This window comes from Simochromis diagramma, unplaced genomic scaffold (assembly GCF_900408965.1).
Source record: "Simochromis diagramma unplaced genomic scaffold, fSimDia1.1 OVJJ01000361.1, whole genome shotgun sequence".
NCBI classification, from domain to species: domain Eukaryota; kingdom Metazoa; phylum Chordata; class Actinopteri; order Cichliformes; family Cichlidae; genus Simochromis; species Simochromis diagramma.
In genome coordinates, this window is record NW_024386860.1 from 3,647,529 (window position 1) to 3,675,278 (window position 27,750).

At 41.1% G+C, this 27,750-nt stretch overlaps 4 protein-coding genes across 9 annotated transcripts; all 4 read right to left on the reverse strand.

Annotated features, from left to right (window-relative positions):
* Positions 1–622: 622 nt before the first annotated feature.
* Positions 623–3,826, reverse strand: s100t (S100 calcium binding protein T). 2 transcript variants are annotated; one of them, XM_040029769.1, is made up of 4 exons: positions 3,316–3,826; positions 2,270–2,295; positions 1,242–1,404; positions 623–1,144 (listed from the first exon to the last, which is right to left on the reverse strand). In XM_040029769.1, exons 1-4 carry the CDS (start codon positions 3,355–3,357, stop codon positions 983–985), a joined length of 393 nt encoding a protein of 130 aa, XP_039885703.1. In that variant the 5' UTR covers positions 3,358–3,826; the 3' UTR covers positions 623–982. The 2 variants fall into 2 exon arrangements, with proteins under 2 accessions (XP_039885703.1, XP_039885704.1); XM_040029770.1 differs by lacking the exon at positions 2,270–2,295 and having other exon boundaries at positions 3,316–3,821.
* Positions 3,827–3,925: 99 nt separating this feature from the next.
* si:ch211-105c13.3 (uncharacterized protein LOC325758 homolog) lies at positions 3,926–11,189 on the reverse strand. Its single transcript, XM_040029771.1, has 3 exons — positions 11,055–11,189; positions 4,478–4,599; positions 3,926–4,375 (listed from the first exon to the last, which is right to left on the reverse strand). Exons 2-3 carry the CDS (start codon positions 4,595–4,597, stop codon positions 4,220–4,222), a joined length of 276 nt encoding a protein of 91 aa, XP_039885705.1. The 5' UTR covers positions 4,598–4,599; positions 11,055–11,189; the 3' UTR covers positions 3,926–4,219.
* Positions 11,190–15,618: 4,429 nt separating this feature from the next.
* On the reverse strand, positions 15,619–26,185 carry pbxip1b (pre-B-cell leukemia homeobox interacting protein 1b). Of its 5 annotated transcripts, none has more exons than XM_040029777.1 (11): positions 26,060–26,185; positions 24,245–24,323; positions 22,914–22,989; positions 21,938–22,008; positions 21,071–21,464; positions 20,049–20,291; positions 19,857–19,880; positions 19,200–19,252; positions 18,861–18,974; positions 18,621–18,711; positions 15,619–18,278 (listed from the first exon to the last, which is right to left on the reverse strand). In XM_040029777.1, exons 2-11 carry the CDS (start codon positions 24,293–24,295, stop codon positions 16,735–16,737), a joined length of 2,661 nt encoding a protein of 886 aa, XP_039885711.1. In that variant the 5' UTR covers positions 24,296–24,323; positions 26,060–26,185; the 3' UTR covers positions 15,619–16,734. The 5 variants fall into 5 exon arrangements, with proteins under 5 accessions (XP_039885711.1, XP_039885709.1, XP_039885707.1 ...); XM_040029775.1 differs by having other exon boundaries at positions 15,619–18,281; XM_040029773.1 differs by having other exon boundaries at positions 18,477–18,711.
* A 129-nt stretch (positions 26,186–26,314) lies between these two features.
* On the reverse strand, positions 26,315–27,678 carry LOC120732296 (lens epithelial protein). The gene is made up of 2 exons (XM_040029783.1): positions 26,973–27,678; positions 26,315–26,827 (listed from the first exon to the last, which is right to left on the reverse strand). Exon 1 carries the CDS (start codon positions 27,300–27,302, stop codon positions 27,108–27,110), a length of 195 nt encoding a protein of 64 aa, XP_039885717.1. The 5' UTR covers positions 27,303–27,678; the 3' UTR covers positions 26,315–26,827; positions 26,973–27,107.
* Between the last annotated feature and the right edge of the window lie 72 nt (positions 27,679–27,750).

Below are 27,750 nucleotides of genomic sequence, written 5' to 3' on the forward strand. Positions count from 1 at the left end.
ACTCTAAAATCTGCTCCTGTGCACACCTTAACCAGTCCAATAAAGGTTGTAGGTTCAGATTAATCAAAGTATGTCTGCGTGACATGTTTTCACATGAAAGAAGGAAACATTTCCTGGCTTTCTAACACTGATGCTGGCAACTTCCTTTTTTTATATGAACAAAAATGCACACACACTCAGTCACACAGTACTTTTTTTTCTCTTAGGAAGCAGGGCTTTTAAACAATAATGTGTTTAAAGCCCTGTCAAGGTCACTCTGGGTTCTGATTATTCTACTGTGAAAACAGGACTGTAGGTAGTTCTTATCTACACATATAAACCTGACATTTTTAGTGCAGAGAACCAGTTTGAATAATTCACACCACAGCAGGAATAACTGTCTCTCATATCTTACGCTTAGCAATACTTAAAGACAGCATCTTAGAATGTGTATTTCGTAAATACCACATAGTATCTCCGGTCTGCATCCATCCACCTCTGGCACAAACTGCTGTACCCATGTGGCAATGCAAATTAGAAGTAATGCACCAAAACCGCTGGATTCAGAGGACCACTTGCTGCCACCTGGTGCTCGTTGTTTGTTCATTCTCGTTCTCTTCTGTAATAATGCATAGCCAACTTGTTTGAGTAAAGGTCACATTTATTTTTTTCGGGGAAGGGGGGCATCCCTTACTTAAATGTGTGACAAGATGCACGAAAAGAGCAGAAAGAGAGATATTCACATATTCAAGAATGACAGCTCTTGAAACACTAAAGATGTTCACTTTGCAGTAATATTACAGTTTGAATGAATTCAAGAGACATTGAAGACAAAACACAACATTTATTTCTCTATTAGAGGTTTGTTTGTGTGTGTGTCTGTGTGTTTGTGAACTTGAGGTCCATGACAGGATGTCCCAAACGGGCCTTCTCTCTCTCCTTAAGTGCTTCCTCCCTGGAACATGTGGGATTTTTAAGTGGAGACTCTGGGCGAAGGGTGTGTTCACTTCTTCTCTTGCTTGTCATTGTACTCCAGGAAGAAGTCGTTACAGGCCACAGTGAGAGCTCCAACCAAAATGATGAACTCTGTAAAATCTACCTCTCCATCATTGTTGGAATCCAGGTCTCCCATAATCTTCTCCACAGCTTCCTTATCCTGGGCATTCTGCACGTATCAAGATACAAAAAAAGCAATGTCTTTTCTGTACACATAATCTACATTTGCATCTTCTCTTCCTAAGTATGAACATGTGCTTTCTTACCCCCAGATAGCTGCCAAGCTCTTTGGTAAGCATTTCTTTGAGCTCAACCTTGCTCAGTGTATATTTGTCCCCGTCATTTCCAGAGTACTTATGGAAGGTCTGGATCATGAGCTGCATGGCATTCTCCAGGGTGGAAGCGTTCTCGGAGTTAGGCAAAGACATTCTGTAGAGGAACAGAAGGGTGGGTTGAAGATACAGTAAGAACAGTTCATGTCAGTACATGTGCTCTGTCAAGCATTGGGGGAAGCATGGAAGTCTAATGCAGAAAAAAATCAGGTGAGAAAAGCCTGTCTGTCGTTCTGTTTTGCACTTAAATGTGTTTGCAAATATGCATTCAAGTAAGATGAGTTTTACACACAGTATTTGGGAAGAAACCTTAACTAGCTTAACAGTTTCTTCATCGTGTCCTGGCCCTGATAAGATTTTGCCACAGATAAAAGGATCCTGCTCTGCCAAGGTTTTTGAACCTCCGGGAGTCCGGACATAGTCAGCAGCAACCGGACATGTGAGCCAGCTGATAAGAGTGAAACTCTAAGCTGGTTAAAAAGCCCATCCACTGGAGAAGATGTAACGGGGACACACAGTGGCAACCTGATCTGGCTTTTACTTTAGCTTTACCGGATAGCAAAAAAACCACCACAAACAGGTGTAGGTCCTTACCTTTCTTGAACCTGTATCACCTGTGAACTGTGAAGACTTTTCCTAATTGTCAATCACAGCTTATAGTAGTTTTCACGTAGATTTTATTTCCCAAAACAAATCAGCAGGATGTAAAAATGACTAAAAATGCATTTTTGGCACGCTATGTCTTTCCGATGTCTAGTTAACCAGTGAAATTGTTTTTTATAACTTATCAGTGAATCAACTGAAAGTTCTCCCTGTCCTTAGTGCTCTACACGAAGGTACTCGACAAGTGATGAACTAACAGACGTGCTCTAGCTGCATCAGCACCACTATGCAATCATAATTAGAAAAAAAGACAACAGAGAAATGTGGAGACAGTTGAAATCTGTCTCTCTGTTTCTTACCTGAGTGGAGGATTAGTGCTGGCCTGCTGCTCAGGTGCAAAGAGAGGAGGTAAAAGCAACTGTTAAGGAGGATGAGGACTACACCGTCTTAAATACATCCCTTACTCCACCCATCCCACTTACCCCTTCCTCCTCCTTCTCTACCCCCTCCACCTGTTGCCCCTCTCCTCTCTACCTTCTCTGTTTACGCCAGAGACACCTGCTATCCGCTAATTGGACATACACAAGAGCCGGTTGCAGCTACAGAAAGACTTAAGGTAAATTGAGGTATTCACAATAAGTCTACAAGCCAAACCTGCCCTAATGTGCTCAAATGTGCTGAAATAAGAAAACTCACTAAAAAGAGAAGAAGTGCTGGAGAAAAGATCTATTTGTTTCCAAATATTCATACGTTGTCTAAACTCACTCGACCAACTGCGCGCTCCAAGCACAATGGGCTGTTGTGCAGTGACAGTGACATATTGCTTACCGTGTCACAGGTTGCTATTGAAATAGTGGATTACCCTGCTCTTCTGTTGTGCAACCGCTTTGTACTTCATGTCAAAACAAAGGAAAGGCTTGCAGGAAGTGCTTAAAATACTGCTATACCAAGGCAAAGATTAATAACTCCATAGCTTATCCAAAAGCACCCGGTTTCAGGCAGCAAAAACATTGTTAGGTTAATTGTAGGGGTAGGATGTTCACTGGAGGAGGGGGGTGCGGCGGAGGCTCATGCTTGTTATATTATCCGAAGGATCAGAGTAGCACCGATGAATGGAGCCATCGCACCTGGCAGTCATGCAGAGAAATCCCCACACAAAGGAGAACATGACAATGCGAGGACGCACACACACGAGCACTTTCACAAGCCTGTTCACACCTTTGGCTTCAAAACACACCATACATGCAAAAAAAAAAAAAAAGCACAAATAAAGACATATTTGAACAGGAACAGAAAAAAATCTTGAAATAGTTCAAGACACACCTTTAAAGCTGCACACCACCCTTGCACAAACCACGTGAAGAAAACCGAGAAGCAAGAACAGAGAACTGGAACAGAAACATACTTTAAATAGTTCGTGTGAGGCATCCACCGGACTTGGAGACATCTGGATAATGGTGAGAGCGAGAGCCAAAGACCATGAAAGTAATTGCGTTTCTGAATGAATGATAGACAGGCTTGTGCTTAAAATTAAACATTAAAGCTTTTCATATGAAGAGATCATGTTTTAAAGTGCAGTGATGGTAAAGCATCTTCTCATTAATGAGTCTTTGGAGCATCATATTGTGCCAGTAAGGGGGGTAGCACGGAGTGTGTGTGCACATTTGTATACGCCGAATGTATAGAGTTGCTGAGTGAAGGGTGGTGCACAATAGAAAGTGTAGACTGTATATCAGGATCAGGTTGCAATAAGTGATACATCTAAAGGGTGCTGAGTTTGACTAGTCAGGGATGTCGCAGCTATATTTAGCAAGTGCTGCTGGTATCTGTGGAAAGGAGCGGGCATGATTCAATTAGTAGTGTCAAATCATGACAGAGAAACTACTGCACTTATAAAGTACTTCCGCACATGCAGAAAGAAAGGAAATGTATATGAGAAAGGGAGGTTCAAAGGTGAAATCTTAAAAGACTGACAAATGTGCAACAGCAGCAACCACAGACCAAAAAAAAAACAATTTAATTTTAATATAAAGCTTTTATTTTGAAAACATTGGTATAAAATGTAGGATTGGTATAAAAAAGACCAGCTCAGAATCCTTCAGTGACAGTGTTACTACATAAAGGTTCATTTGGACAGACATTAAGATCTAGTATAGCCGGTTAACTATCTCAGAGAAAATCATTATGATCTGATGTATACATGGTGGCTGGAATGTTTGGAAATGAAAAAAAGACATTTAATAAGCTCAAAAAGAAAAAAAAAATGACTGAATGCAGATCCTCTCCAAATACTGCAACTTCAAGAGTATCTACGATGAATCTGGATTGCTTTCAGTCTTGCGCTGACTCATGGAGTTAGCCAAGTAACCTATCAGGGTAAGGTATTCCTCGAAGCTGACCTTTCCATCGCTGTTTTCATCCAGTCCCCTCTGCATCTCCTTAACAGCAGAGGAGTTGCTTGCATCCTGAGTTTAAAAACAAATATTAAAAAGATTAGAGATTACAACTGCTTTTAAATTCATGTTCTAATATACTGGCAGCATGACGGACAACCACAAAACACTTACTTCCATGACACCACTGAGGTTTTTCTCCACCAGTTTCTGGAAGGATTTGCTGTCTAGGTTCTCCTTCCCCCTGGAAGATTTAACAAACGTGGTCACCAACGTCTTAATGGCGGACTCCATATCTGTATAAGAGAGTGAGACAAGGACAAAGCAGAAATGAGAATTTAGGGACAGATAAGGACATATCTTAGAAGACTCTCAGACTCTCAAACATTGTGCCATGAGATACTTTTCCTGTGAACTTTAATAATATCATAATGCAAAAAACTAAACAGGGCATTGAGTGGATGAGACGCTTATTTCATATTGAACATTTCATGCTTTGTTTGGTTCTGATTGTGAAAAAGAGTAATGTCAGCTGTGAGTTTGTGGAAGGCTTGTGCACAACTATGTGACCTTTAACTCCACACAACCAAATTATAAAGCATATTATGATGTATTTAAATTGAAAAACATGTCATTTATAATACCTGATGATTTTAAAAAGGCAAAACCCAGACAGAAAAAAATCCCCCTAAGACCCTCTTGTCCTCTGTGGGAAGAACAGAAGTGAAGAGGAAATCCTGGGATTTCTTGTGACGCCACATTTGCAATAGTTTGACAAACAGATAACATGTGCTTTCTTTTCAAAATGGTGCAGCTTCCACGTTTTCTAGGGACAAGGGAACTTAAGTGATCATTCATTTGTTCATGTATTTTTTGCAGATAATATGATAATATTGCTAAAAATCTAATTGTTTCTTCAATGTCAGATTCTTAACTTCACATCAGTGGGATTGCAGAAATGTACAGTATTTTCTAACCCCCTAAAAACAAACCTTTTACTCAGTGTCCTTTGCAGTGGACAGCAAGACTTACTAACTCCCATTTTTAACCATTTGTCCCATTCAGAAAGCAGAGGACCAAGTGAGGCAGGAAGGACTTTACTCATACTTGTAGAAGCGAAGTCAGACTTACAGATGTCAGCGGACGAGGTGGACAAGGTTGAGAAGTTAGGGCGGGAAGGCGAGAGCTCAGAGGACATACCAGCTTCTGAGGAGCCTGAGCTGGGATTAAGTGACCCATGGTCATGAAAAGCAATGTGTAATGTGGAAATTTAACAATTTATTCATTTAACAAGCAGGGGCCTCAGTAGCATACGGAAGAACCATACACAGCCACGACAGCCTGGCACCTCCTCCTCATGCTGCTCACAAACTTGGTCCAGCTTGGTCTGGGATGACATCTCATTCTTCAACCAGCAATTGTCACAAGTCAGCCAGTGTGGTTGTGTTGGACGCTATGGCCCAAACAGCGCGCACAAGCTGATCCCACAAGTGTTTAACGGTGTTGAGGTCAGGGCTGCAGGCAGGTTCTTCCATCCTCTCCACACCCAAATTCTTGAGATAGTCGCTGATAAACCCTGCTCTGTGGGAGCGAGTGTTGTCACGTTCGAGCACAGAGGTCAGTTGCTAAACCTCATTTTGATATCTTCGTATTGCGAGTGCCTCCAACGACGACAATCCTTGTTTATCCAGTGAGGGAGATGCTGCCTCACAAAATCACACCTCCTCTACCCTATTGGTGCAGCAATCAGAATGGTTGCTGCACCAGTGGTGAAGGATGGTCATATCAGCCTTCCTGGCAGTTCTATGAGACCAGCGACTGGCTGTGTGCTGTCTTTTCTGGATTGTCTGGGTAGAGACCCCTCGGCCATACCGTCCTGCAAACCTTGACTGCAAATCTGTTAAAGGCTGCCTCTGGTTCCTAAGTGCTAATAGGGTGAGGAAATGATCTTCTTATGTAGTAGCCTTCTTGGGACGTCTATTTCGCAGCCTGTCTCTGATATAACCTGTTAGATGGAGCTTGGCCTTCAGTTTGGAGATGGCACTGAAGAACAATCCAAATGATACTGCAAGTTGGTTTTGTGCAACACCCACTTGAAGTTGTCCTATAGAACAAGCCTAATTCAGATCAGTCAAACATGGCGTGCTTGGAGTAGACACTAGTTGACCGCTGTAGCAAGGCCTGCTAATCACAGACAGTTAGACACTTGATAGCCAGAACTGGAGTACCAAAAGTTCAAAACAAGAGTCAGTAGCAGAACAAGCTATTTGGCATTAGCAGAGAAGATTTGGCAACTTTTTCATGGGCGCAACCCATGTGGTACTATTTAGGGGGAAATGAACAGACTTTAATGGTATAAGATTTCCCAAGAAGCATTGTTACAACAAATAAATAACAGACCAATCCATGACTTGGATCCGGATACACCGAGTCCTTATTATAGCTAATTTAATAAGTTGAGACATATTCTTCAAGACTGGGCAGTCCATTGAAGTAACAAATGAGATAATTTTCTCCTCTGATGTTGAAAAAGAATAATGTGAGATTTCTGTTAAACAGCGTACAGGAAGGCTGCCTCAATCTGCTGAGACCAGTGAAGGTCTGTGCACTGTAGATGAGCTGATGTTTCCTTTCCCACAACTTCAGAGCCCCGCCTTGTTGTCATCTTGCTTGAGCTCAGGCTCCTTAAAAGCCTGGATGTCGTCCTCTGAGCGTTTGCCTTGCTTTTTTAATCAAAAAGTTCAACGATGTGAGGTTGTTGTTGTTTTTTTTAAACAATGTTTATGTGTTCAGTCGTAACTGTTTTAATGTTAAATAAAAAGAACTTTTTTAGCAGAAATGAAACCAATATCATTTCATCACATCATTCTGTCATCACGCAAGACTCCATGTTCATGACAAGGGGCAAACAATTAAACAAAGAAAAACAAAAAATTTAATGAATAACAATTTTTTTCTCTTCTTTCAACCACAACACTTAAAATACCTTTAAAAAAAATCCTTGTTTGATATTTAGAGTTTTAGAAAATTATTGTTCAAGTGGATTTTGAAAGTGCATTCAAATTGGTTTATGTAAGTGTCAAAAATGTGAGACACACAATTGACGTCAGCACGGAAGGGGAAGAGGGGGAATGGGGAGCGATGAGGGGACCCAGGCTGGATGCCGGTGGAGGTAAACAGAGCAAAAGAGAGGGAGTGAGGGGAGGCTGAAGAGATGGGGAGTCTCTAAAGGTAAACACAATGGGAGCTGTGATCTCTGACGGTGGACATCTGATCCCCAAAAGCGAACAGGAGGCTGTGAGATCAGATTACTGCCTAATGCCCGACTGCAGCAGCACACACTACCGCGCACTGTAGGGACACAAGTACGCACTGAAATATGTCACCCAGCTAGTGAGCCAAACACTAACAGATAACCTGAATGCCAACGTCACATCCTGCACTCACTGAGCAAACCAAAAGCAAACCATTTACAACCTCACTGGATGCCAAATCCGGTAGCTCTAATAAATAAAAAACAGCAACATCAACACAGCACACACTGGAAATATGACAGAAAGCTAAAAAACAAAACTCTACTGATCTATTTTAAGCATGCAACTAATTAATTCCATTAGTCTGTTTTTAAAAGCAGGCACAATAATAAAAACAACTATTTAAAATACTGTAATTAATGATGATAAAATAACATTTAGACACTGCAGTTACAGAGTCCCGGCTCACTGTCACACTGTCAGGGTTTTCTGAGACATTTCAACATAGCCGTGCCATTATTAGGAACACTGGTGCTTTCCCCTACTGTGACAAATATCTGCTGTGAAAATGTCTGTGGTTTCATATGTGACACAGAGATGATATATATACATATATTTATATATATGTATATATATTCTCAAATGAGCTGGTGGTGCATGCTTTTTATTTAAAATGCAACGCACCAAGAAAATGCAGGAACTGCTCACAGCTGCAAAGGATTACAAGTAATTGTGGTAAAAAAAAAAAAAAGATCTGGGGCCACGTCAGAGCCCTGTACCTCTAACAAATAAACAACTAACAAAAAATAACATGTAAAAAACAGCACAAAGAAATAACCATAGTAATTTGACTGAAGTACACAATTACTATGCAGATTAATCAGAGAGATTTTCAGTTATTTTCTGTTGCATGTGCACATTATGTTTCCAAGCACAATTTGACTAACACAGGGGTCTTTTAAGGTCACTCCCATGAAGTTTTCTCTTGTCTCAACAAAGTAGAATTCCAAGGCAATGGCTCGCAGAAAACAAAAGCCCTGAATGAAAGCTGAAGATACTTGAGCAGCATTGATAAGTATCTCAGCAGCGTGGGGGCGAGGCCTTGCTGCAGGATTTCCAGTGTGTATTGGAAACTACCACAAAGCAGCAGTGGACACTGGATGGGTAATAATCATTGGTGCCTGGAGTGATGTCGCTGAGGTAACTTTAGAAGCTGGTAAATCTCCCATCTGACACTGATGTCACGCCTCACCGCTCACACTACTCACCTACTCTGGCCCACACGAGAACACATAGACATACAGAAAGATGGAAAAGCACACACACATATGCAGAAACACACTCATCTAAAGAAGGACAATGCCAATTAGGACTTCTGTTGCATTAACCTAATTACTGGGTGAATGAGAGCAGGCACCCAAACCCTGGATTTTGTTTCATGTCTCCCTGCCATGCCAGCACACACTGACACACACACACACACACACACACAACTCTTTTCAACATTCAAGTTAGCATCTGTCATCAGCCTGCTGCTCATTATTATTTAATACGTTACTATAATTGTCTTAACACCTTCCTAACATCCTCCACAAGTCAAACAGCTCGGGAGCAGGCTGTTTACAGGCCATATATCAAAATGCTCGACAGGCCACAATCCATTAGCATATCTCCTGAATGTAACAAGATGAGCAGAAAACCAAGAAGGCTCCAGTATGAACCGGAGACATCAGGGCCACAAAAATCCAAAATGAGTAGAAAGGAAGGAAAGGAACATGTGGCAGGGCCGTAGGGTTTGTCTGATAAGGGCAGGGAGCGTGTAATGACGACAATCGTGGCTCTTGTACAAGCTCTTAGTGCATACACATTCCAACTCTGAGTGTGGAGATGGTGATTAGAGAGAAGGCAGCTAGTTGCCAAACAGAAGCAATGTGTTTTCTAGTGATTTGTCAGTTGCAACTGTAATGATTAAATGGAAATTGAAAAACAAAACAACATCTGATACAGACATTTGAACAGGAATATACTTTTTAAAAGTTTACCTCATGGGTCCACCAAACTTTGATAAGAGATGGTGAGAGTAAAAATTTAAAAAGCTGCAAAGAGCAAAACTAAAAGCCAGGAATATATTTGAATAAATGCTCTATATTTGTCTGTTTGTGTGCAAAATAATAATGAAAGTAGTGGAATGAAAGCCTGAGTGGAGCCCAGTTCATATTGTTGGTATGAGAGGGTTTTTTTTTAATGACATTTTTTTGCATTTTACACAGAGTGGTTCAGCAGCTGCTAATGTGCTTGTGAGCATCATGGATTATTACCAGTAAGATAAGAGAAGGGCTAGATTTTCCTGTTTTAAACATCTTTAGAAGCCTAAAGTTACAAAATCATCCAGCACTCACAAAAGAAAAAAAAAAGAATTCGAGTTTTAAACAATAAATATTAAATAAATTAATAATGACAGTTATTTTTTATATCACCGGTGTATTATAACATGCAGCCCATTAAGCTCCCTTAAAATTATACACACTGTAGCTACATGAACTCCTGAATTAACGGAATAACATGAATATTGAGCAGACCTAGCAAAAGAGAGGGAGGTAATGTGAGGTAATGTGCGCTGAAACTAGATGAGACTTGTCATGTGCAAACCAGTTTTAACCCAGTATGTCCATCTAACCCACCCCTCACTACTCCACTAAAGAAGACAAACTGAGAACGCGAAAACCGAGAAAGTTTGAGCATGCTTCCCATCTCAGACCAAACGGATCTCTCTCTTTTTTTTCCGTCTTCTTCTGCGATGGCAACGGACGTGAGCAACCATTGATCCTTGTGGGTGACCAGCTCCACCCTGGTCGTGTTGTTTGCACTAGGTGTGACTGACTCACTTCCCCCATGAGCATACCTGTCATCGCCCAGGTCGCTATTTCTCCTCCGCTTCATTAACTACACCGGGTCAAAGCCATTCGAGTCTCACTACCGGAGTCTTATCATAACGTTAATAATTCACAGTGATGAGAGCCAAATCTGACTGTCGTTACAACGGTCACATTATGACTGACTAACGGGGCGATAACAGCCTCGGCGCACACGCCAAAACTAGTAAGCGCCGCGCGTAACGGAGATGTTAGGGGCTTGCCCACGTCGCACATTTACATTTAGCCCTAACTAATCCTCACAATTTGTAGAGTGACCACAGGCAGGAGTGACACACAGCAGATAAATAAGTAAACGCGACTCGAGACTCCGGTTTCTGTGTAAGTGTAAAGGGATTGGGGTTACATTACCAAGAAGATGAACCCGATCCCTTGGCCACCAAGCTGGGTAATGACAATAGAGAGGCTGGCAAGTAATAGAAAATTGATGACACGGTGCAGAAAATAAGTTCAAGTTATAAATTTTTTTGTTGAGTAGAAAAGTTTGAACTCGCAATTTAAAAAAGAAACAGCTGCATTTATTAATGAAGAGAACTCGTAATGGAGAGAGAAAAAAGCACTCACCTTTGAGAGCGAGAACAAAAGCCTATATAAACTGTCTCAGCAAATGCTCTGCTTCTTTCTTTCAGATCCTCCTCGCAAGGCTTCCTCTAGATTAAGCAGCTACACATATCTTTTCCGTGATTTAACTTCTGACTCAAGCCAGTTTTTTTCACAGTTTTAGGGCGTGTGCCTGGGAGAGGAGGAATGTGGAAAGAGGCGCAGCTTGAGCAACGCAGCAATATTTTCTTAACAAAGATTTCCGTTGTTCCACAAAAGAGTCTAAAAAAGCGTTTTTGATTACAAAAAACTTGCGGCCTTTCTGCTTCTGTTTTATACTCACACCCGCATCTTTGCTATTTTTTAAATATATACATGTATTATATTATATTGTACTTTTTTTCTGGCACAACACAGTTTCTCTCAACAAGTAGGGACAAGAGCGCGCGCATGTTTTAAGCGCGTGTGTGTTCAAAGCCTTACGAACAGACAGATGCAGTCAAGCCACACCCTGAAAGTGGTTCAAAGAGTGGAAAGATGGAGTTATGTAGCAAAAAAGAAGACCCCCCCCCCCCCCACACACACACACACACACACATACAAAGTAACGAATGAAAGACTGGACAGCAGAGAACACAGAACTATCCTGTTACATTTTATTCAGATTTTTCCCTAAACACCACCTCTGTTGGCGTCCGGAGGAGAGATGATGATTTCCAGGAATTAGGAAGCCAGGAATGCGCACACAGAAACACACACACACACACACGCACACACACACACACGGCTGTAACACACTACATTCCTATTCTGCAGTTTCATCATAGGACTGTGAGCACACGGGGCATAAAAGCATGTGTGTTTTCGCTGCGGGCTGGGATTTGTTCTAAAACTACCGAAACCGTGCAGTGTTATGTAAAAGTGAAGTGACTGAATCTACCTGAGAGCCTCTTGAAACATGGGAGGTGGAAATGAAACACAAAGTATTGACTAAAAAACACATAACTGCGAAACTGAAACGGGCTTTAGGGTGTTTTTCATCTGGCTGAAATCCCGTTTTTTTTAACTGCATGGCACACAGGCGACACAGTAACACACAGAACTGCGAAAGAAAGAGTATCCGAGGACACTCTTATTGGCTAAACCTCCCATGTTTGCTCGTAAGTTGCCCAATCAGCTTCCAGAATTCCAAGAAGTTGAGCTCTCCATCATTGTTCTTGTCCAATGAGCTCATAAGTTGGTCAATGGCAGCAGGGTCATCAGCTTTCTGCAGGAAAACAGGAAATCACATGTATCCAATATTAAAAAAGACCCGTCTCAGTCCGTGGATAATGCAAAAAATTCGGTTAATACTGGTCATGTGTATGGAGCGAGAGATCAGAGGCAAGCAGAACACACTGGCATGCAAACGAGTTTTTAAAAAAAATCATGCTTCATCAGCAGAAGTGGTTTGGCACAGAACTCTATTGACTCTGTCCCCATCTAGTGGTCATTGCGATTATTACAACTATTCAAACAAGAAGAAGCATGTGGAATTTTCCACACTGTGGGTAAAGCAGATCTTTATCCTTCGAACATGTAGAGCACAGACAAGACAGTCTCAACAACGCAATACTTTTTTTTTGAGGGGGGGACATTTAGTGTGAAACATTAAATGGAGAGTAATATCCTGTCCCAATATGAGATGATGCAACTGCTCATTCATGGTCAAGATCACAGGCAGGAGAGCTGTTAAATGACTCAAAACTCCAGTAAGACTGCAACTGTTGATGAGAGCTCACATAGATGATGACTAACGCTTAATAACATCAGCTTCCCCCTTATGATTAATTTCGTGAGAAACAAAACTCAGTTTGAGCAAATTGAGTCTCCCTGATTATACTTTAATAATGAAACTGCGGGCCTTCAAACTGATATCTAAGTATGGTACTTTGTGTTGCATCTGGTCTTTTTTTCAGCGTAGTCAGCGTACAAGAAGTGCTAACAGTTAGTAGCCTGCAGCCTAAATCCGCATATAAACTGTCTGTAAGTACAGAACATTTTTGAACCAATAGTCAATGCAAAAAAGAAAACAGGCATCTATAGAAATAGAAAATGTAATAGATACTTAAGTAAAGCCACCAAGCTGCTGTGACTATTAGATCAATGAATAAGAGGTACAAATGAAACTACTGTGCACTGATTTGACGAAGTTAAGGAGCTCTGATGACACCAGTCTGTAAAACTCATCTCTGCTCAGCGTGTCAGAGGAACCATCCCTGCCAGCACAGGCCTTGAACCCAGACACCAGCGCATTAATGGCCGACTCTTTTAAAAGAATATACTGAAGTTCAACAGAATTCTAACATTGATTTGGAATAAAAGACAGTGGAAACTCACCAGCTGTGTGTGTGTAGGTATTTGGTGAGTACAAACGTCTTTCTTCTCCTTTTGTACCCTGCTGTTGACGGATTAAGTAGATAAATCATTGGAATTGTTAAAAGTGTAAACCATATTTCCAAAGAAACCACAAATGTTTTTCCATGACGCAGCTGTGTTTTCAGATGCACGCACAGCATGTAGCCAATCTTTGAAGAAGGATGGGTTACTAGATGCATCATCTCATTCAGGAAAACCACCACAAGACTGAGAAGTGAAGTTAAGCGAGGTTAACATTAACATTCTGCACTGCCTGTGAACTATTTTTAATCATTTTTGCGGGTCATCCCAGTGCACAGACAGTTTATTTCCTTTGCTTCTTGTGAGTATGAAAATGTGGGCAGAATGCTGTGGAGAGCAAAAAGTAGAGCAGTACATCAGGTATATAATTATACTGTCTGTATATGGAAACTTTTGAATGAGGATGAGAATGAGGCACTTGGGTTTTACCTCATAAAATTTTTTTTTTTAAACTCTAAAGCTCTGACAGGATGTGTACAATTGGCATATTAGGGAGGCAGTTAGCACTAACAAGCACATCGGCTTTATCATCCAAATATCCCCTCTTCTAGTTTTTGTTTCTCTGCTGTATGACGCACACACCCAGACACACACATCTTTATCCCCTTATACTTGAAAAAGCAGTATTTAGTTCTCCTCCTTCCATTCCCTTGGCTGTCATTGGGGAAGGAGAGTGTGGCAACTAACTCAAAATAAATGGCTTAGTGAGGGGGCTGGAAATTGCTTCCCTACACACAGTCTTATAAAAGCATCGGTGCTTACAGTGGGCCAATGCTTCTAGTTGTTTTAAGATTGATATCCTGGGACTGTAGCTGCAGGTGTATCTCTGTCTGAGGACATGTCTTAAAGTTCTCAATTGCTACTTAAGTCTACAACACCAGCATTTGGCCTTGAGGCAAACATCATAGGCCTAAAGGTTTCAAGCTAAATATAAACTTAAATTACTGCCTTGGGGTTGTAGGCCATTCCCAACCAATCAATTTAGGCCCACATGTGTCCACATTTATTATTAAATAAAGTGAATTCAGTAGATTAGTGTCACCAGTTCAGTTTCTGACCAAATTTAAGGAAATACGTTCACAGCCTGTTATTTTGTAAAAGACTGTCCTGAAACATGTTCTCTAGAAAATTGACATGTAGTGGTGAAGCCGACCTTTGACCCTTAGGACATGAAATTTCACAGCTTAATTCATTTATGCAGTAGTTATGCAGTGGTTGGCCTCACAGTAAGAAGGTCCTGTGTTTAAATCCACAGCTATTTTGGGCCCCATGCTGAGCCTGCGCAGATTCTCTCCAGGTCCTCTGACTTATTCCAAACCTAGACATGGGGTGAGGGTGCTCGTGGTGGGGCATTCCAGTGTGCTCCTAGTGCCAGTCTCAAGCCAGGATAAATTGGGAGGGTTGTGTCAGGAAGGGCATTCTTTGCCAAATCAAACATCATCAAGAATGAGATTTCCATAGCAGATTGGGTGCAGCTCGGGCTACTAACGATCGCCTCTGGTGCTGTTGGCCAAGAGCATGCCACCAGAAAAATGGATGGATGGATGGATGTACACAATAGGAAGGGACAATAGATTAAAAAAATATCCTAATTTCTTCTCTATTTAAGATTAACTTAAAATAAGCAGGTATAAAGGCTGCTGATCTCTCTTTGCTGAAGCAAAGTTAATGAAACAGTTGATGTACAGACAGACTACATTAGGATAAATGTTCACTAACAAACAACTTCTTGTTCTCAACCTTGTAGAATTGTCTGTATCAGTGTGGCACAGCAACAAAGGCACCCCGAGCTCAATGCATCTAATAAGATGAGTTTGGCAATGTGGTGTGGTTTAATGGCTTGAACAAAGAGGTGGAGCAGGCTGACACACAGCTACTAATCATGATCCCTCCTTTATAGTCGGTGTGGGCCCAGAGGAGTGACGCACGAATGAAATGCACTGAAAAGGCAGTGGCGCTGCAGGTGGGGCAAAGTGTCGGAGCTGTTTGAGTCTGTAAATAGTGTAGAAAAAAAAAATACAGTGTGTGGCAAGAGCCCGTGGCTTATCTGTCATCACTATGGAGAACTTGTTACAGCGAGCATACACTTCAGGAAGTATTCTTTAAAGACTAAAACAGGTGAGTTAACGGAAGACAGAGTCAAGTATTATTCATCACAGAGAGGAATTACATTTATTATTTTTTAAATGCCAAGAACATGGGAAAACACAACTGTAATGACATTTAAAGTTCTCTGTGCTACCACAGCTGTGTGGCAACATTTAAAAAAAAAACAAAAAAAAAAAAAAAAACACTATGGTGCTGAAGGCCTTTAAATCTGCTACATTTCATAAGTTTATCCACACGTAAAGAGATAAAGAAAGTATTTTTGAAAACAAATCTCTTAAGTACCATCACCAACCACAAACAAATGTTACAGTCATCACAAAGCAATAACTTAAGGACATCTGCACAAGCTCCACACCTGAACAGCAATAAACATGCTCAACATGTCAAAATCTCATGTGCCCATCAATTCTCTATATTACACCTATAAAATAAGTTAATTAGACATTTGTAGATTTAAGCAAGTTCCTAAACACAAGCATAATGTACGTACAAACACAAGTGTCATGACTACAGACCCTCGCTCAATTCGTTCAGCAGTCCATGCTTAATTAACAAAAACAGCCATGATCAGCGAATAAGCAGATTTTAAAAGTGCACAGTGCTGCTTGCAGAAAATAGTGAAAGTGTCGTGTTTGAATAAGACTGTGCAGCATCTTTTAGAAATCTTATTGAGAGCAACAGTGTAAGAGAATTGTGAATAGCAATGACTTTCACACTAACGGACATTCACAGTAGCTGCAGGTGGTCGGTCCCAAATAAACAGCTGTAAGTAAATGTTCATACATTTAGTGGGACTGTTTTAGGCTAGCAATATTTGTCTGTCACCATCTAAGATGTATTATGCAGATTCTTAAAATATCAGACTCAGCACTTCACACACACACGATGTACGTTCAAGCCCTTCCTATGTAACAGTGCATTAAGTGTTTGCATATGAGCACTCAAAACAAACAAAAAAAAAAAAAAAACAAAACCCACAAGTGGACAGCAGATGGAGGTAAAACACAAAAGGTCATCCTGCAAAAAGCATGACAGGTTGATAAATGTATACTTTAAGCCTTTGTGGTCCAATAAGAAATGTTCCCTTTGAGTAAACCCTCGCTCGCTCCGACTCCTTTTAGCCACTTTTGACAGATCCATCAATTCTATCATTTCATCAGCCACGTCCTTGTCCGCTCTCCTTTCTCCAGTCCCCTTTGATTCCCTCCTCTTTCTCTCCGGCTCCTCGCAATGAAAACTTTCTCATGACTTCTCTCTCAAACTCCTCCATTTCATCCTCTATGGCGCTATCTTGTTCCCCATCCTCGTCCTCTTCCACCATGTCTTCTAAAATATCGCTCAAATCTTCAACAAAATCTTGAAAGCTCATCTGATCATGAACAAAAACTCCATCCTTAAAAAACTGCGTGGCCAGCTTTTTGAGCTCCTCTCTTTTGGAATCATCGACACCTGCCTGCTCTGCCTTAGCTAGATAGGTTTGGAGGATGGCCTCAAACTCGGGTAAGTGGACAGGGAGCAGCCGCTCAGCCTTTGCACAGGACTCCAATGAGTCGCACTCCTGTGGAGGTTTAGGACTGTGCTGGAGACGCTCTCTCTGCTGGACCCAGTACTCAGGCTGCCCCATGGAGGGTTTGCGGTGTGTATGAGGCTGCTTTTGGTCTCCGTACTGATGTTCTTCCTTTTTGCCATGATTATTTTTAACCTTGTATACATCTTTGCTTTTCTGGAATTGCGATTTGTCTTTTTTCCAGTCTTCATTATGCTTCTTCTCCTTCCTCCCGTCTCTCTCTTTCGATTGCTCCCGTTTCGACTGTTCCCACTTCTTGTCCTTGCTCTTCCATTCCTTATCGTGTTTCCCATTTTGACTCTTCCGCTCATATTCATTCCATTGCTTCCTGTCATCTTCCCTCGATCCGTCTTTGCCATGATTTTTACTGCCTTCCCACAGTTTCCTTTCATCCTTTTCTTTCCCTACTTTACCCTGAAGTTTGTCATTTTTATCATTCCTCTCAGTGCCTCTTCTCCACTCTCTCTCTCCTTTCTCCTTCCACTCTTTATCTTCCCACTGCACTTTGCCACTTTCTTTGAAGCCGTCTTTCAGCTTCTTCCATTCCTTTTGTTCCTTCTGTCTCCCCCCATGATCCTTTCCTTCCTTCCAGTGCTTGTTTTCCTCCTTACCTCCCAATTGTTTACCCTCATTCACTTTCTCATGCTTTGGTCTTTTCCTATAGACATCTTCATTCCATTCTTTTTTCTCCCTCTTTTCTGTCCGCTCTCTTTTTCCTTCCCCATCTTTCCATGGCTTTCCTTCATCACCTCTGCTAGTCTTCTCTTTCTTCCAGTCTTTCTCCTTCCACTGTTTTTCCCCTTCACCATGCCTCTTCTGTCTACCTTCCTTATCATTCTCCCTGTCAAACATTCCTTGCTCATGTTTTTCCTTCTTCCATTCTTTTTTACCGCCATCTTTACGGCCCTTTTTCTCTCCTTCCATCCCTACAGATTTTTTTCTCTCTTTTCCCCCTTTCTGCTCACCCAAGTCATAACGATCTCTCTTCACATCTTTCTTTTTCTGCTTTGGGTCATCCCGTGGATGCTTTGTCTGTCTCCCTGTGGATCCAGCAGTTTCCTGCTTGCTGTCCTCTGGCTGACCAGGTGGGGGCAATGTAGCGAGCTTCACGGAGGCTTGAGTTGTCTGACTGCCTGCTGGAGCAACCACAAAAAGTCAAAGTTAGAAAAAGAAAAAAAAGATACAAGTGTGCATTGCGTTTCAAAAAGAGAGAAGAAAGCAAATCACTAAATGACTAATCTACTCCCAAGCTTTCTTATAACTCTCATCCTTCTATATCTCCTACTCTCCTCCACATCCCCTCCCTTCTTCCTCCCTTGCTCCCTTTGTACCTGAGGAGACTTTTAATTCTGTCACAGTGGATCTCAGAGTTTCTAGTTCTTTCTGTAGGGCCGGGAATGACTCCAGCTCTTTCTTCATCCTCTCATTCTCTTTCTGAAGGACAGGAAGAGAAGCCATCTCTGTCTTCAACCTACTGTTTTCCTTCTCCACCGCCTCCCACCTCAGCCGCTCCTTTGCTCCCTCTGCTGCATGTCCCTGGGCTACTTTTAGCTCCTCGTTCTGTGCCTGTTTAAAGAAGAACAGAAAAAGAGGGTCCTATGAGAATACCACACACTCACTGACACCTTTATCCACAGACGCACATTTGTATAAATACATGTGCATTACTGTACACACGCAGAGGAGACGAGGTGAGAGACAGAATGGAGTCACACCTGAAGTTGGGCTTGGAGCACAGAAATCTGCTCATTCCCTTTGGCTAGCTTGTTTAAAAGCTCTGAATTGTCAGCATCTAGTGGGGACGGAGGAGCCTCTGGGTTAAGCCACTCCTGTCAACAAACAGAATTACACATCTGCAAGATATTAGAAGTCTTCTCAAAATAACTATTGCCAGGTGGAGGAGTGGAGAAGAAAAAGAGGTGTTAATGGAACGGGAAAGAACAAGAACAAGTCACTGTACAGTAAAATTTATTTTTTTTTTAAAAATTGCCACTCATTATACAGTAAATAAAGGTTAGACTAGAAGAAACAGACAGAGTAGACATTACACTGACCCGTTTTTCTGGTAGCTCTGTATCTTTCAGATCCCTTGTACTATAGTCGCTCTCTGCAATGCAAATATTAGTTTCAATGCGAGTAATACATTAAAAATAGCATGCAAAAAAAAAAAAAAAAAAAAACAAAAAAAACAAAACTATGTGCAATTACCCAGAAACAACATGCTTAAGGTTTCTGACAGTAAAATGAAATTCAGCTGAGCAGAAAAGCAGCATTCATAATACACTTCACTACAAATGCATTTGTAAATGCAATAGAGGGAAAAAAAGAGAAAAAAAAAAAAAGTATGGATTCCTTGGTGAAGTCCTCATGAATCCTGTTTTCACCTTTACCTCATTCTCACGCCTTTGCTTTTCAAACTGTACGTCAAAATCAGGTGACAAACTGGGCTTACAGGCTTCTAAAGCTAATATTTACTAACTGTCGTTCTTGGTCCCTTCAAAGCAACAAGGTTGCCTTTTGACAACACCTACACCAAGTATCAGGACAAAACCCCACATTTAACAGCATAAAGAACTTTGAAAGCTTTTTTTCTGCAAAGTATTACATGCAAAGGCTTTTTCCTGCATGCATCCTCACACATGCAAACATGCTGTGGCCAACAAAGACTTAATTAAATCAGTGACCCACACATATACACAGAAAGAACCTACCCTCATCCAGATCCATGAAGATACCTGCATGTATAATACACCTCAGTCTCAGAGCATCCTTCATCTAATCCAGTGTTAGTTACTTTCTATTCTTTTAAGCTTTTACCTTTAAAATATAATTTTAAAAACAGGCAAAGAGCTTCCCAAAAAAAATCAAATTAGAAAGAAACGTTACCTTCGTAACATGCCTACCTGAGAAAAAAATGGTGCCAAGGCCTAACAGAATGAGAGCACCTAGGATGCACTTGTTCACAGAAAACCCGCTGTCGTCTTCTCGCTGGGGGAGCTGAAATTCTTCCACTTCCTCTTCCTCTTCTCTTCTCCCAATTTGCTCCAGAGATGCTAAAAGGGACCTTCTCTTCCTCACCTCTGACTCTCCCTCCTCACCAGCCTTCTCGGTTCTCTCCTGACTCACTTCTGAATCTGCAGGGGGGTCTGGAGGGGTGAAAGAAAACAGTATTAAGGTGTAGTTCTACCAATAATTAAGTTACAGGAACACCTCAAATATAAACTGAAAACACCACAACAATATGCAATCAGAAATTTCAACCCCCAGCAGAGTATTTATTTTAAGCACAAAGTTGCAGTGCAGATATTTCTTGCTTTTCTATAGCTGATATAAGATAGCACTGCAGCTAAGCAGGGTATGCTGGTTAATTTGCTCCACTTTCTTATATTTAAACTCAACAAATCAGTCTGGCTTTGAAAGAAAAGAGCAATGATATAACTGGCTCTGTAAAGACATCACTAATGCTGAACTTTACTTTTTAAACACAAATTGTAAGGGGAAAAAAAAAAAAAAAAAAAAAAAAAAAGAAAAAAAAAAAAAGTGCAGAACAGAGTAAAAGAAGACCAATCATTTGATGGTGCAGCAGTAAAAAGTGACACAAACCAAAACCACTACACTGCAAAATATTTTAAGTGGTTCCTGTCCCTCTGAAGCCAATTTACTTCTGCAGGGTGTCATGTAACTAAAGGTTTCTGTCACATCATGCTCCCCTCCACACACAGCCTCTTCAGACAACCTCCTGGCCCAGATACTGAAAAAGTCCATAACCAGGTGTTCCAGCAAATACACTTCAAACACAAATAGAACATGTGGCTTAGTCTCCAATAGCAGAAGAGAAAGGCTGCATGCCATGTATACAGTGACATACACATAAAGTTTTTCTAATATTAAAGTAATAATGACCCGACTTTCGCCCTGTTCATACCTGTTTCTTTTCCCAAGTCAGTTGTCTTTAGATACGCATCTGACTCCTCCCCTTCTTGTTTTAGCTCCTCCCCATTTCGCAGATGCTGCGTTCCTTCCACCTGCACACACTCTGCACCTCCAAGAGTCTCTGTGCTCAACGGTAAGAGTGGGGGCTCATCAGGGGAAGGAGCTACATGAGTGTAGGAGTCAGAGTATGAATCGGGGTCAGAGCTGCTCTGCGCCGGGCCCTCAGGTAGGCCTCCTGCCTGGCTGACTTCATCACTGCCATGGTTCAAGTTGCTGGAGACTTCCAAAGAGGAAGGAATGGGGTTATCCGTGACAGAAGTGGGCACAGAGGTGGGCTGATCTGCACTCAAGCCTCCACTTAGCTCTGCTGTTTTTTCTTTTGGTACCTGGATATAAGAATAAGGTCATTATAAAAAAAAGTTTTTGCACTTCTTATAGTTTGGCACTTTTGGTTAAAAGCCAAGCAATACAAGTTTGGTCTTAAAGGTTTAAATGTTATTTAAACAGAAACATTGTTGTGTTATCTTTAGCATGAAGAACGCCATCTAAGCTACAGCTGAAATGAGTCACTTTCCAAATCTGAGGAACAAATGAGAAGGATAATGCTGCTACTTGGAAAAAAAAAAAGGCAAATTCTGTCCAATTAGAATCAACCATTCTCACTACACTATAAATAGGTTTAGTATTTATTCTTTGAGCATTCAAAAATAAGCAATCATTCAAGCCTCGGGATTATTAGAAAATTAAAACGTGGGAGAGGAGAATGCTTTCTTTGGCCAATCAAGGCTACACATTCAGCAAAGCCGCGTGACAAATGGTACTGTTACAGAACAGAACATTGCATGTATTGCTGCCTTACTAGGTAGTTCTCCACAGGGAGCCCTTCTGCAGACTTTGCACCATTTGCAGGCTGGTTGTTGTCCCCAGAACCTGGATCAAACACAGACACAGGAGGGGAGCCATTTAGGCCAGCAGTTCAACATTTTTCAATCCTGACTCTTTGAAGTGGAGCAATTCCTACTCGTGACACCAACACCTGCCCCCAGTATGCACAGGCAGGGTGAAAAGCAGTGGTGATGAGGTGTATTTATTCTACTTTACCAGTTGTTTTCTTTGATTACAGTCGTTTCTGATTGCTTAGGTAATAACTTTGCAATAATAGCTGGAAGGCTCAAAGCTCTAATGCACTAACTGCAGAATATTACATCAAGCCAGTAAAACTATTTTTGAGACACTCTTGTAAAAATTGAATTTATACGTTAAACCCAAACCATCATTTAAAGAACTTCTTCAAGCACCAACTACACACTGATGTAGTGAAACACACACACTTTACGTTTTCTGTGTGCAAGGCACAGCAGCTCGCATTAATCAACTGACATGTGTGTGTGTGTGTAAATACCCATGTTTGCATGTATGCATCTTCGGAACCTTACTTACCTTTATTTCTGCACACAATCAACAGAAATAAAAGGTTTTAAAAAAAAAAAAAAAAAAAAAAAAAAAAAAAAAGTATAATTTTGCATTTTAAATATGCAAACACTCCTCAAAAGACATTAGCGGTAGAACAAAACATTTCCAAGGAAAAATACAAGAAAGCCAGCCAAATGTCATTCTCTTTGTCAATCCAGACTCACAACTTTATCCACATCTCATGGAAAGCATCAAATGAGTGCAAAGCAATCACTTTACAAACTGCCTGTAAAGCAGAGAAAGCACATTCAGTTTGCCAAACTTGTTAAATGCACTTGCTACAAAAGTTAGTATTTTCAGGTATACTCCGATCCTAATGTGGATATGCAATTGAGAAAATGAATGGATGGATGTGAAGGCACCTGGTGCAGTTGTATGGCTTTCTCCATGGTACTCCGTCCCCATTATCACAGGCTTCAGGGTTTCAGCAGCAGTTTCCTAAGAAAGACAAACACCCAGTCAGAGAACAATCCAATGCTGTGCAAAATATTAAGCCACCCATCAGGGTGCAGTCATTTACTGCAATGTACAAACACACATTATATAAAACCAAAAGCAGTCTTCTTGAAGGACATTCAAAGCTCTTCTTTGGGTGTTGGCTGCCTTTTGTTTTGTTCTCTGTCCACATGATACCACGCTGCTTTAAAAATGTTGAAGTCTGGACTCAGTGGAGGCCAATTCATAGCTGAGTGTTCCACTGTTTTTCTATGCAAATATGCCTTTACTGCACCATCAGTGTGTTTGGAACTACTGCTGTTTTGATGTGACCCATAAAATTTTACATTTGGATTTATCACTCCATAAGACTTGCTGCCATAAGTTTCAGTCCAGTTCTTGTGTAATCCAGCATATCTCGACCTTTTCTCTGCGTTTCCATCTCTTATGAATGGCCTCTTGACAGCTACCCTTTCACTGAGGCCATTTCTGATGAGGCTTCAGTGATCAAGTGAAGAAAAAGATGCTCTCAGGTCCTGTGTCAGGATACACTGCACACCATGTCAAGATCTGCCAAATTTTTCCCCTAATAGCTCTCTGGAAATCATGTTGTTGATGCAATAATGATTAAGTGTTAAGTGGCTTAACAAATAAACAAAAAAGAAAATCATTAAATTACAAAAACTGGACTGAAAATGAGTGAAAAAGCAGCCAGCGTCTGAAAGAGCTTCAGAAAGCTTGAAAAACTTTTAAGACCACTTGAAAATCAAAGAAACCTCACAGGTGTTTCATTTTCAACACCAATACCAATTTTGATATTTAGAGAATTAAAAATCTAATATTACAATGTATTTTTTTCTTTCAGACTTATGAAGCATAACTAAATTTCCCACAACATGTGTTATCTGTAGTTATGGACGAGTCCTTACTGAGAAAATATGGCAACATAATCCACAACTTTTAAAGATAAAACAAGATTCTTTATATATATATTCATTTAGATAGCGTTACTGGAATAATAACAATAATGAGTGACTGAGCATCACCCTCTTTAACAGGCTCACAAATGAGAAGATCTTATAATAGTTTGCCTTCCTGAATACTAGTCAAATCAGAAAGATCAAGACAGACTTAGTACAGAAAACAAACTTCATATTTAGGTAACCGAAAGAAAATAAACTGAGACCAGTAATTTTTTTAAATAAAGCATTTTGCTTAAAGCCTGTGTATTCCAGTGCTCTATACAGAGCGATGATACCTCAGGAGTTAGGATGGTCCAGCTGTTATTAGCACTCCCAGTGCCAGACATGGCCCCCAAGAGACTTCGTGTGTCTCTCCTGCAACAAAGAACAACATAGAGAACAATGTGAAGAGTGTATATACGTACACCCTGAATCAAAGCCATGCATATTTTACAGTTTGACTTACAGAAGAGACAACTAACAGTGTGCCACTAGCTTACAATTACAGTAACAACATGAGGACTGCAGCTTTAAGAAATTTACGCTCATTGTTTACCCGATTTGAATACAAGCCTCTACTACTCAGCCTCACCCATTTTGCCAATAAAGGTCTGACTGTAATGTGTTACTGAGGTCTTTGTGCGAGTGTGTGCATTTTGTATGTGAGCAGGAAGTCTAATTCCCTGGGAGCATTCAGTTCTTCATTAGTAGTTTATGTGTGTTGTGAGCCTTTTGGCCAGCCTGGCTTTTGACTAGCTGGGAAATGTTTTGGCAGAGACATGGGTAACTAAGGCCGGCACTACAATGGGCTGTCCATTTCAAAGGTACTGGTCTCTTAAACAGAGGTCTACAAATGAGCACATTTGTAGTGTACACTATATCTGCCCACTGCTTTGGAATCACTGATTTTACAGTAAGATCATTCATCTTAGCTGCCACCACAGTAGTTGAGAAAATTATCTCCCATGTAACCACTTCAGTGTCACCCCCTTGTTAGGTGGAAGTGTCAGGTATTAGATTTTTGTAAAGCTTTTCCTTTCAAATTACACAAGGTAGCATAACAGCGAGACATATTTATATGCATCCAGTCTAGTTTTGTATGAATGCTGAAAGAACGAGGCACTTAAGTTAATACCACACTGTCTGGGTAATGACACACTTCACTCCCCAAATTCAATTCTCTCCCAGCTCTGCTATTTAGGTCTCCTAATCGAGTGCCTCCCAAGAGAAGCCTACTGAATCTAGCCTGGGGCCCAAGGAGCATTGTGGAGCATATAGTGGAATGGTTTAAATAGATGCCAGCTAAATATAGCTACCATGAGATTGACTAGAGACAGACAGAGGGAGCATGCAGGAGATGGCCACGGGGAATAAAATAGAGGCAGAAATGTATTCTAAGGACAGTTTTAAAAAGGATTATTTTACATGCAACACAAGGGAGGGAGAAAAAAAAAATAACATCCTGGTCTGATCTTATTCACTGATCGGTACGAATAGCATTTAATTTAAGCTCTAGCTGTAGGAGTCAGTGCAAGATCATACTTTCACAGTGCGTCTAATCTCAGTTTATCTCTTCAGACATTAATCTGCATGTGTGTGTTATCTTCCAGAGACTAGACTGTTAATCTTTTTTCTTTTTTGCAGCGTCTTTGCCTCTGCATGGAAAAATTACCAAAAAAGGTCAAGAGATAAACTACAAGACTTTCCATGAGGACAGCCAACGCTGGGCTGCGAGCTAAAGCCAGCTCCACACAGCATCACCGCTAAAAGCAGACCGCTCTTATCACTATGCAAAAAGGGTCGGGGTTAGTTGGAAGAAGTTCATAACCTGCGACAGGAAATGTCACACGGCCTTAAAGAAGACAACAACATCTGGTTAAACTCAGGAATATCACTTCTCACATGAGGTGAGGGCCGCTGTTAGTAGGCTACTAAAGGCTTCACAAGCCGAAAGTTGTTGACATTAGTCCTTAAAAAAAACGTTTCCACTTCAACGACGTCTGCCGAGCAACCAGGAAAACGTGAACGTTTGCGACACAGAGGGAGAAGAAACGACACTAGAAAAGACGTCGTTATCTTGTAATACAATCAAAAATACAGGTGGGTCTTACCGTGGTCTGTCACTTTACTTTAGACTTCAGAGGACGCCACAGACACAAGCTGGGACTTCTTTGATTCTTCCCATCAAACTTGACAACTTATAACGTGCCTCCAGAACTTACTGAGCCATGCTCTTCTCGCCCAATCACAAAACGCGTTTGCTCTAGTCCCGCCTCTCGCTTATCCAATAAGATATCGTTGTCGCTTCACTTCGGCTGGAAAGCTTCTAAGTTGATTGACATGTATATATGTATAAATATGTAAGTGATGGAGGCTGAATTAATGTAAAATTAATACTACAGGTTACTGCTACTGCTACCCTGACATTAGACAGGCTTGAGTTGATGGTTTCCATCATAAATAGAGCCTCCAGTTTAGCGATAATAATAATGCTCTTTTGCACACTCACTTAAGAAATACCAAGAGTCACATTAGATGCAAGCTAAAACTGTTTCATAGAAGCTATATTACTGACACTTAAGATCAAAGCATTTTTCTCCCTTTAAAGGTGTCTGTGCAGAATTACCTAATCATCAAATGACCAAAAGAAAAGAAGCAAAAATTCAGACATGTAGGTAATAATTTTTTCTGTTTATGAGTTCCTTTATTTATTGCCACACCACTTTGTGTTGTACAGTGAACATCAGGTGAGCCACAGTCCTGGGAATCTCATATCATCAGGGTACAATTCAGAAAACTCTAACCCAGTCCGGATATAAAGTCTGTATCATCTTGAAACCTGCTGGCAAGCTTCCTCGAACCCCAAAAGACCTCCCTTCCTATAGAGACACCGAAAAACAAAAAGCAAAAAAATGTTAAAGGGTTGAGTGGTTTTATGATTTTGAAATTATTATTTATAGATTTATTAAACACTATAAATTAAAGCATGTAGTTTATACATAAGTCATTCAAAACAAGTCATACCTGCCAAGGCTTTACCATATAACACTCCCATTTCTGATGAAATAAAAGCTGGTTGAAATTACAATACAGGACCCAGTGGAGAAACAAGGAAAAATCTGTGCTCTACCACTTGATGTACCCTTTTCTCTCAGTCTGTCAGTCCAGGATCTCTTTGATGCACCAGCAGCAGAGGAGGAAATAGAGGCATTCTTTAACCGACTGGATAAAACTGTAGGCAAAGTTTCCTCCCAGGAAGTTCTTGCCTCGTCCCAGGCCCATGGCCATGTCCCGCAGGTGCTGTCCCAGAGAGGCGGAAGGCATGGCCTGGGGAAGAGGACGCTGGGGGTGCATGGCTCTGCAGAGGGACCAGACAAATGCAACGAGGAGGGCAGTCGATGAGAAGAACTGGAAGATGAGCTGTGACAAATGGAGTCAGACGAGACCCATGCAACAGCTGAGCTCTGCTCCGTATTCCCGGCACGGTTCACTCCTCTACTTATAACCTCCTATACAAACTGCAAGCGCTCTCCACCCACATCTGGCATTTTCTGGACTGTCCTCTAGTTTCAAACGCCCGCTGACTGATTAAAGACCTTGTTTACCTTTGCTGTACTCAGTTCCCATGTGTCGTATGATGCCCCCCTGAATAAGCCCCTGCTGTTCCAGCCACAAACAAGAGAGTTCCAGTAGCTCCAACACATTCGCCACGACACCACACTCTTTGTTCGGGTCAGCGTACAACAAACGCTCATATTTTCTGGTAGTGTGTGCTTTGTTTCAGTCTCTGCTGAACTTTTTT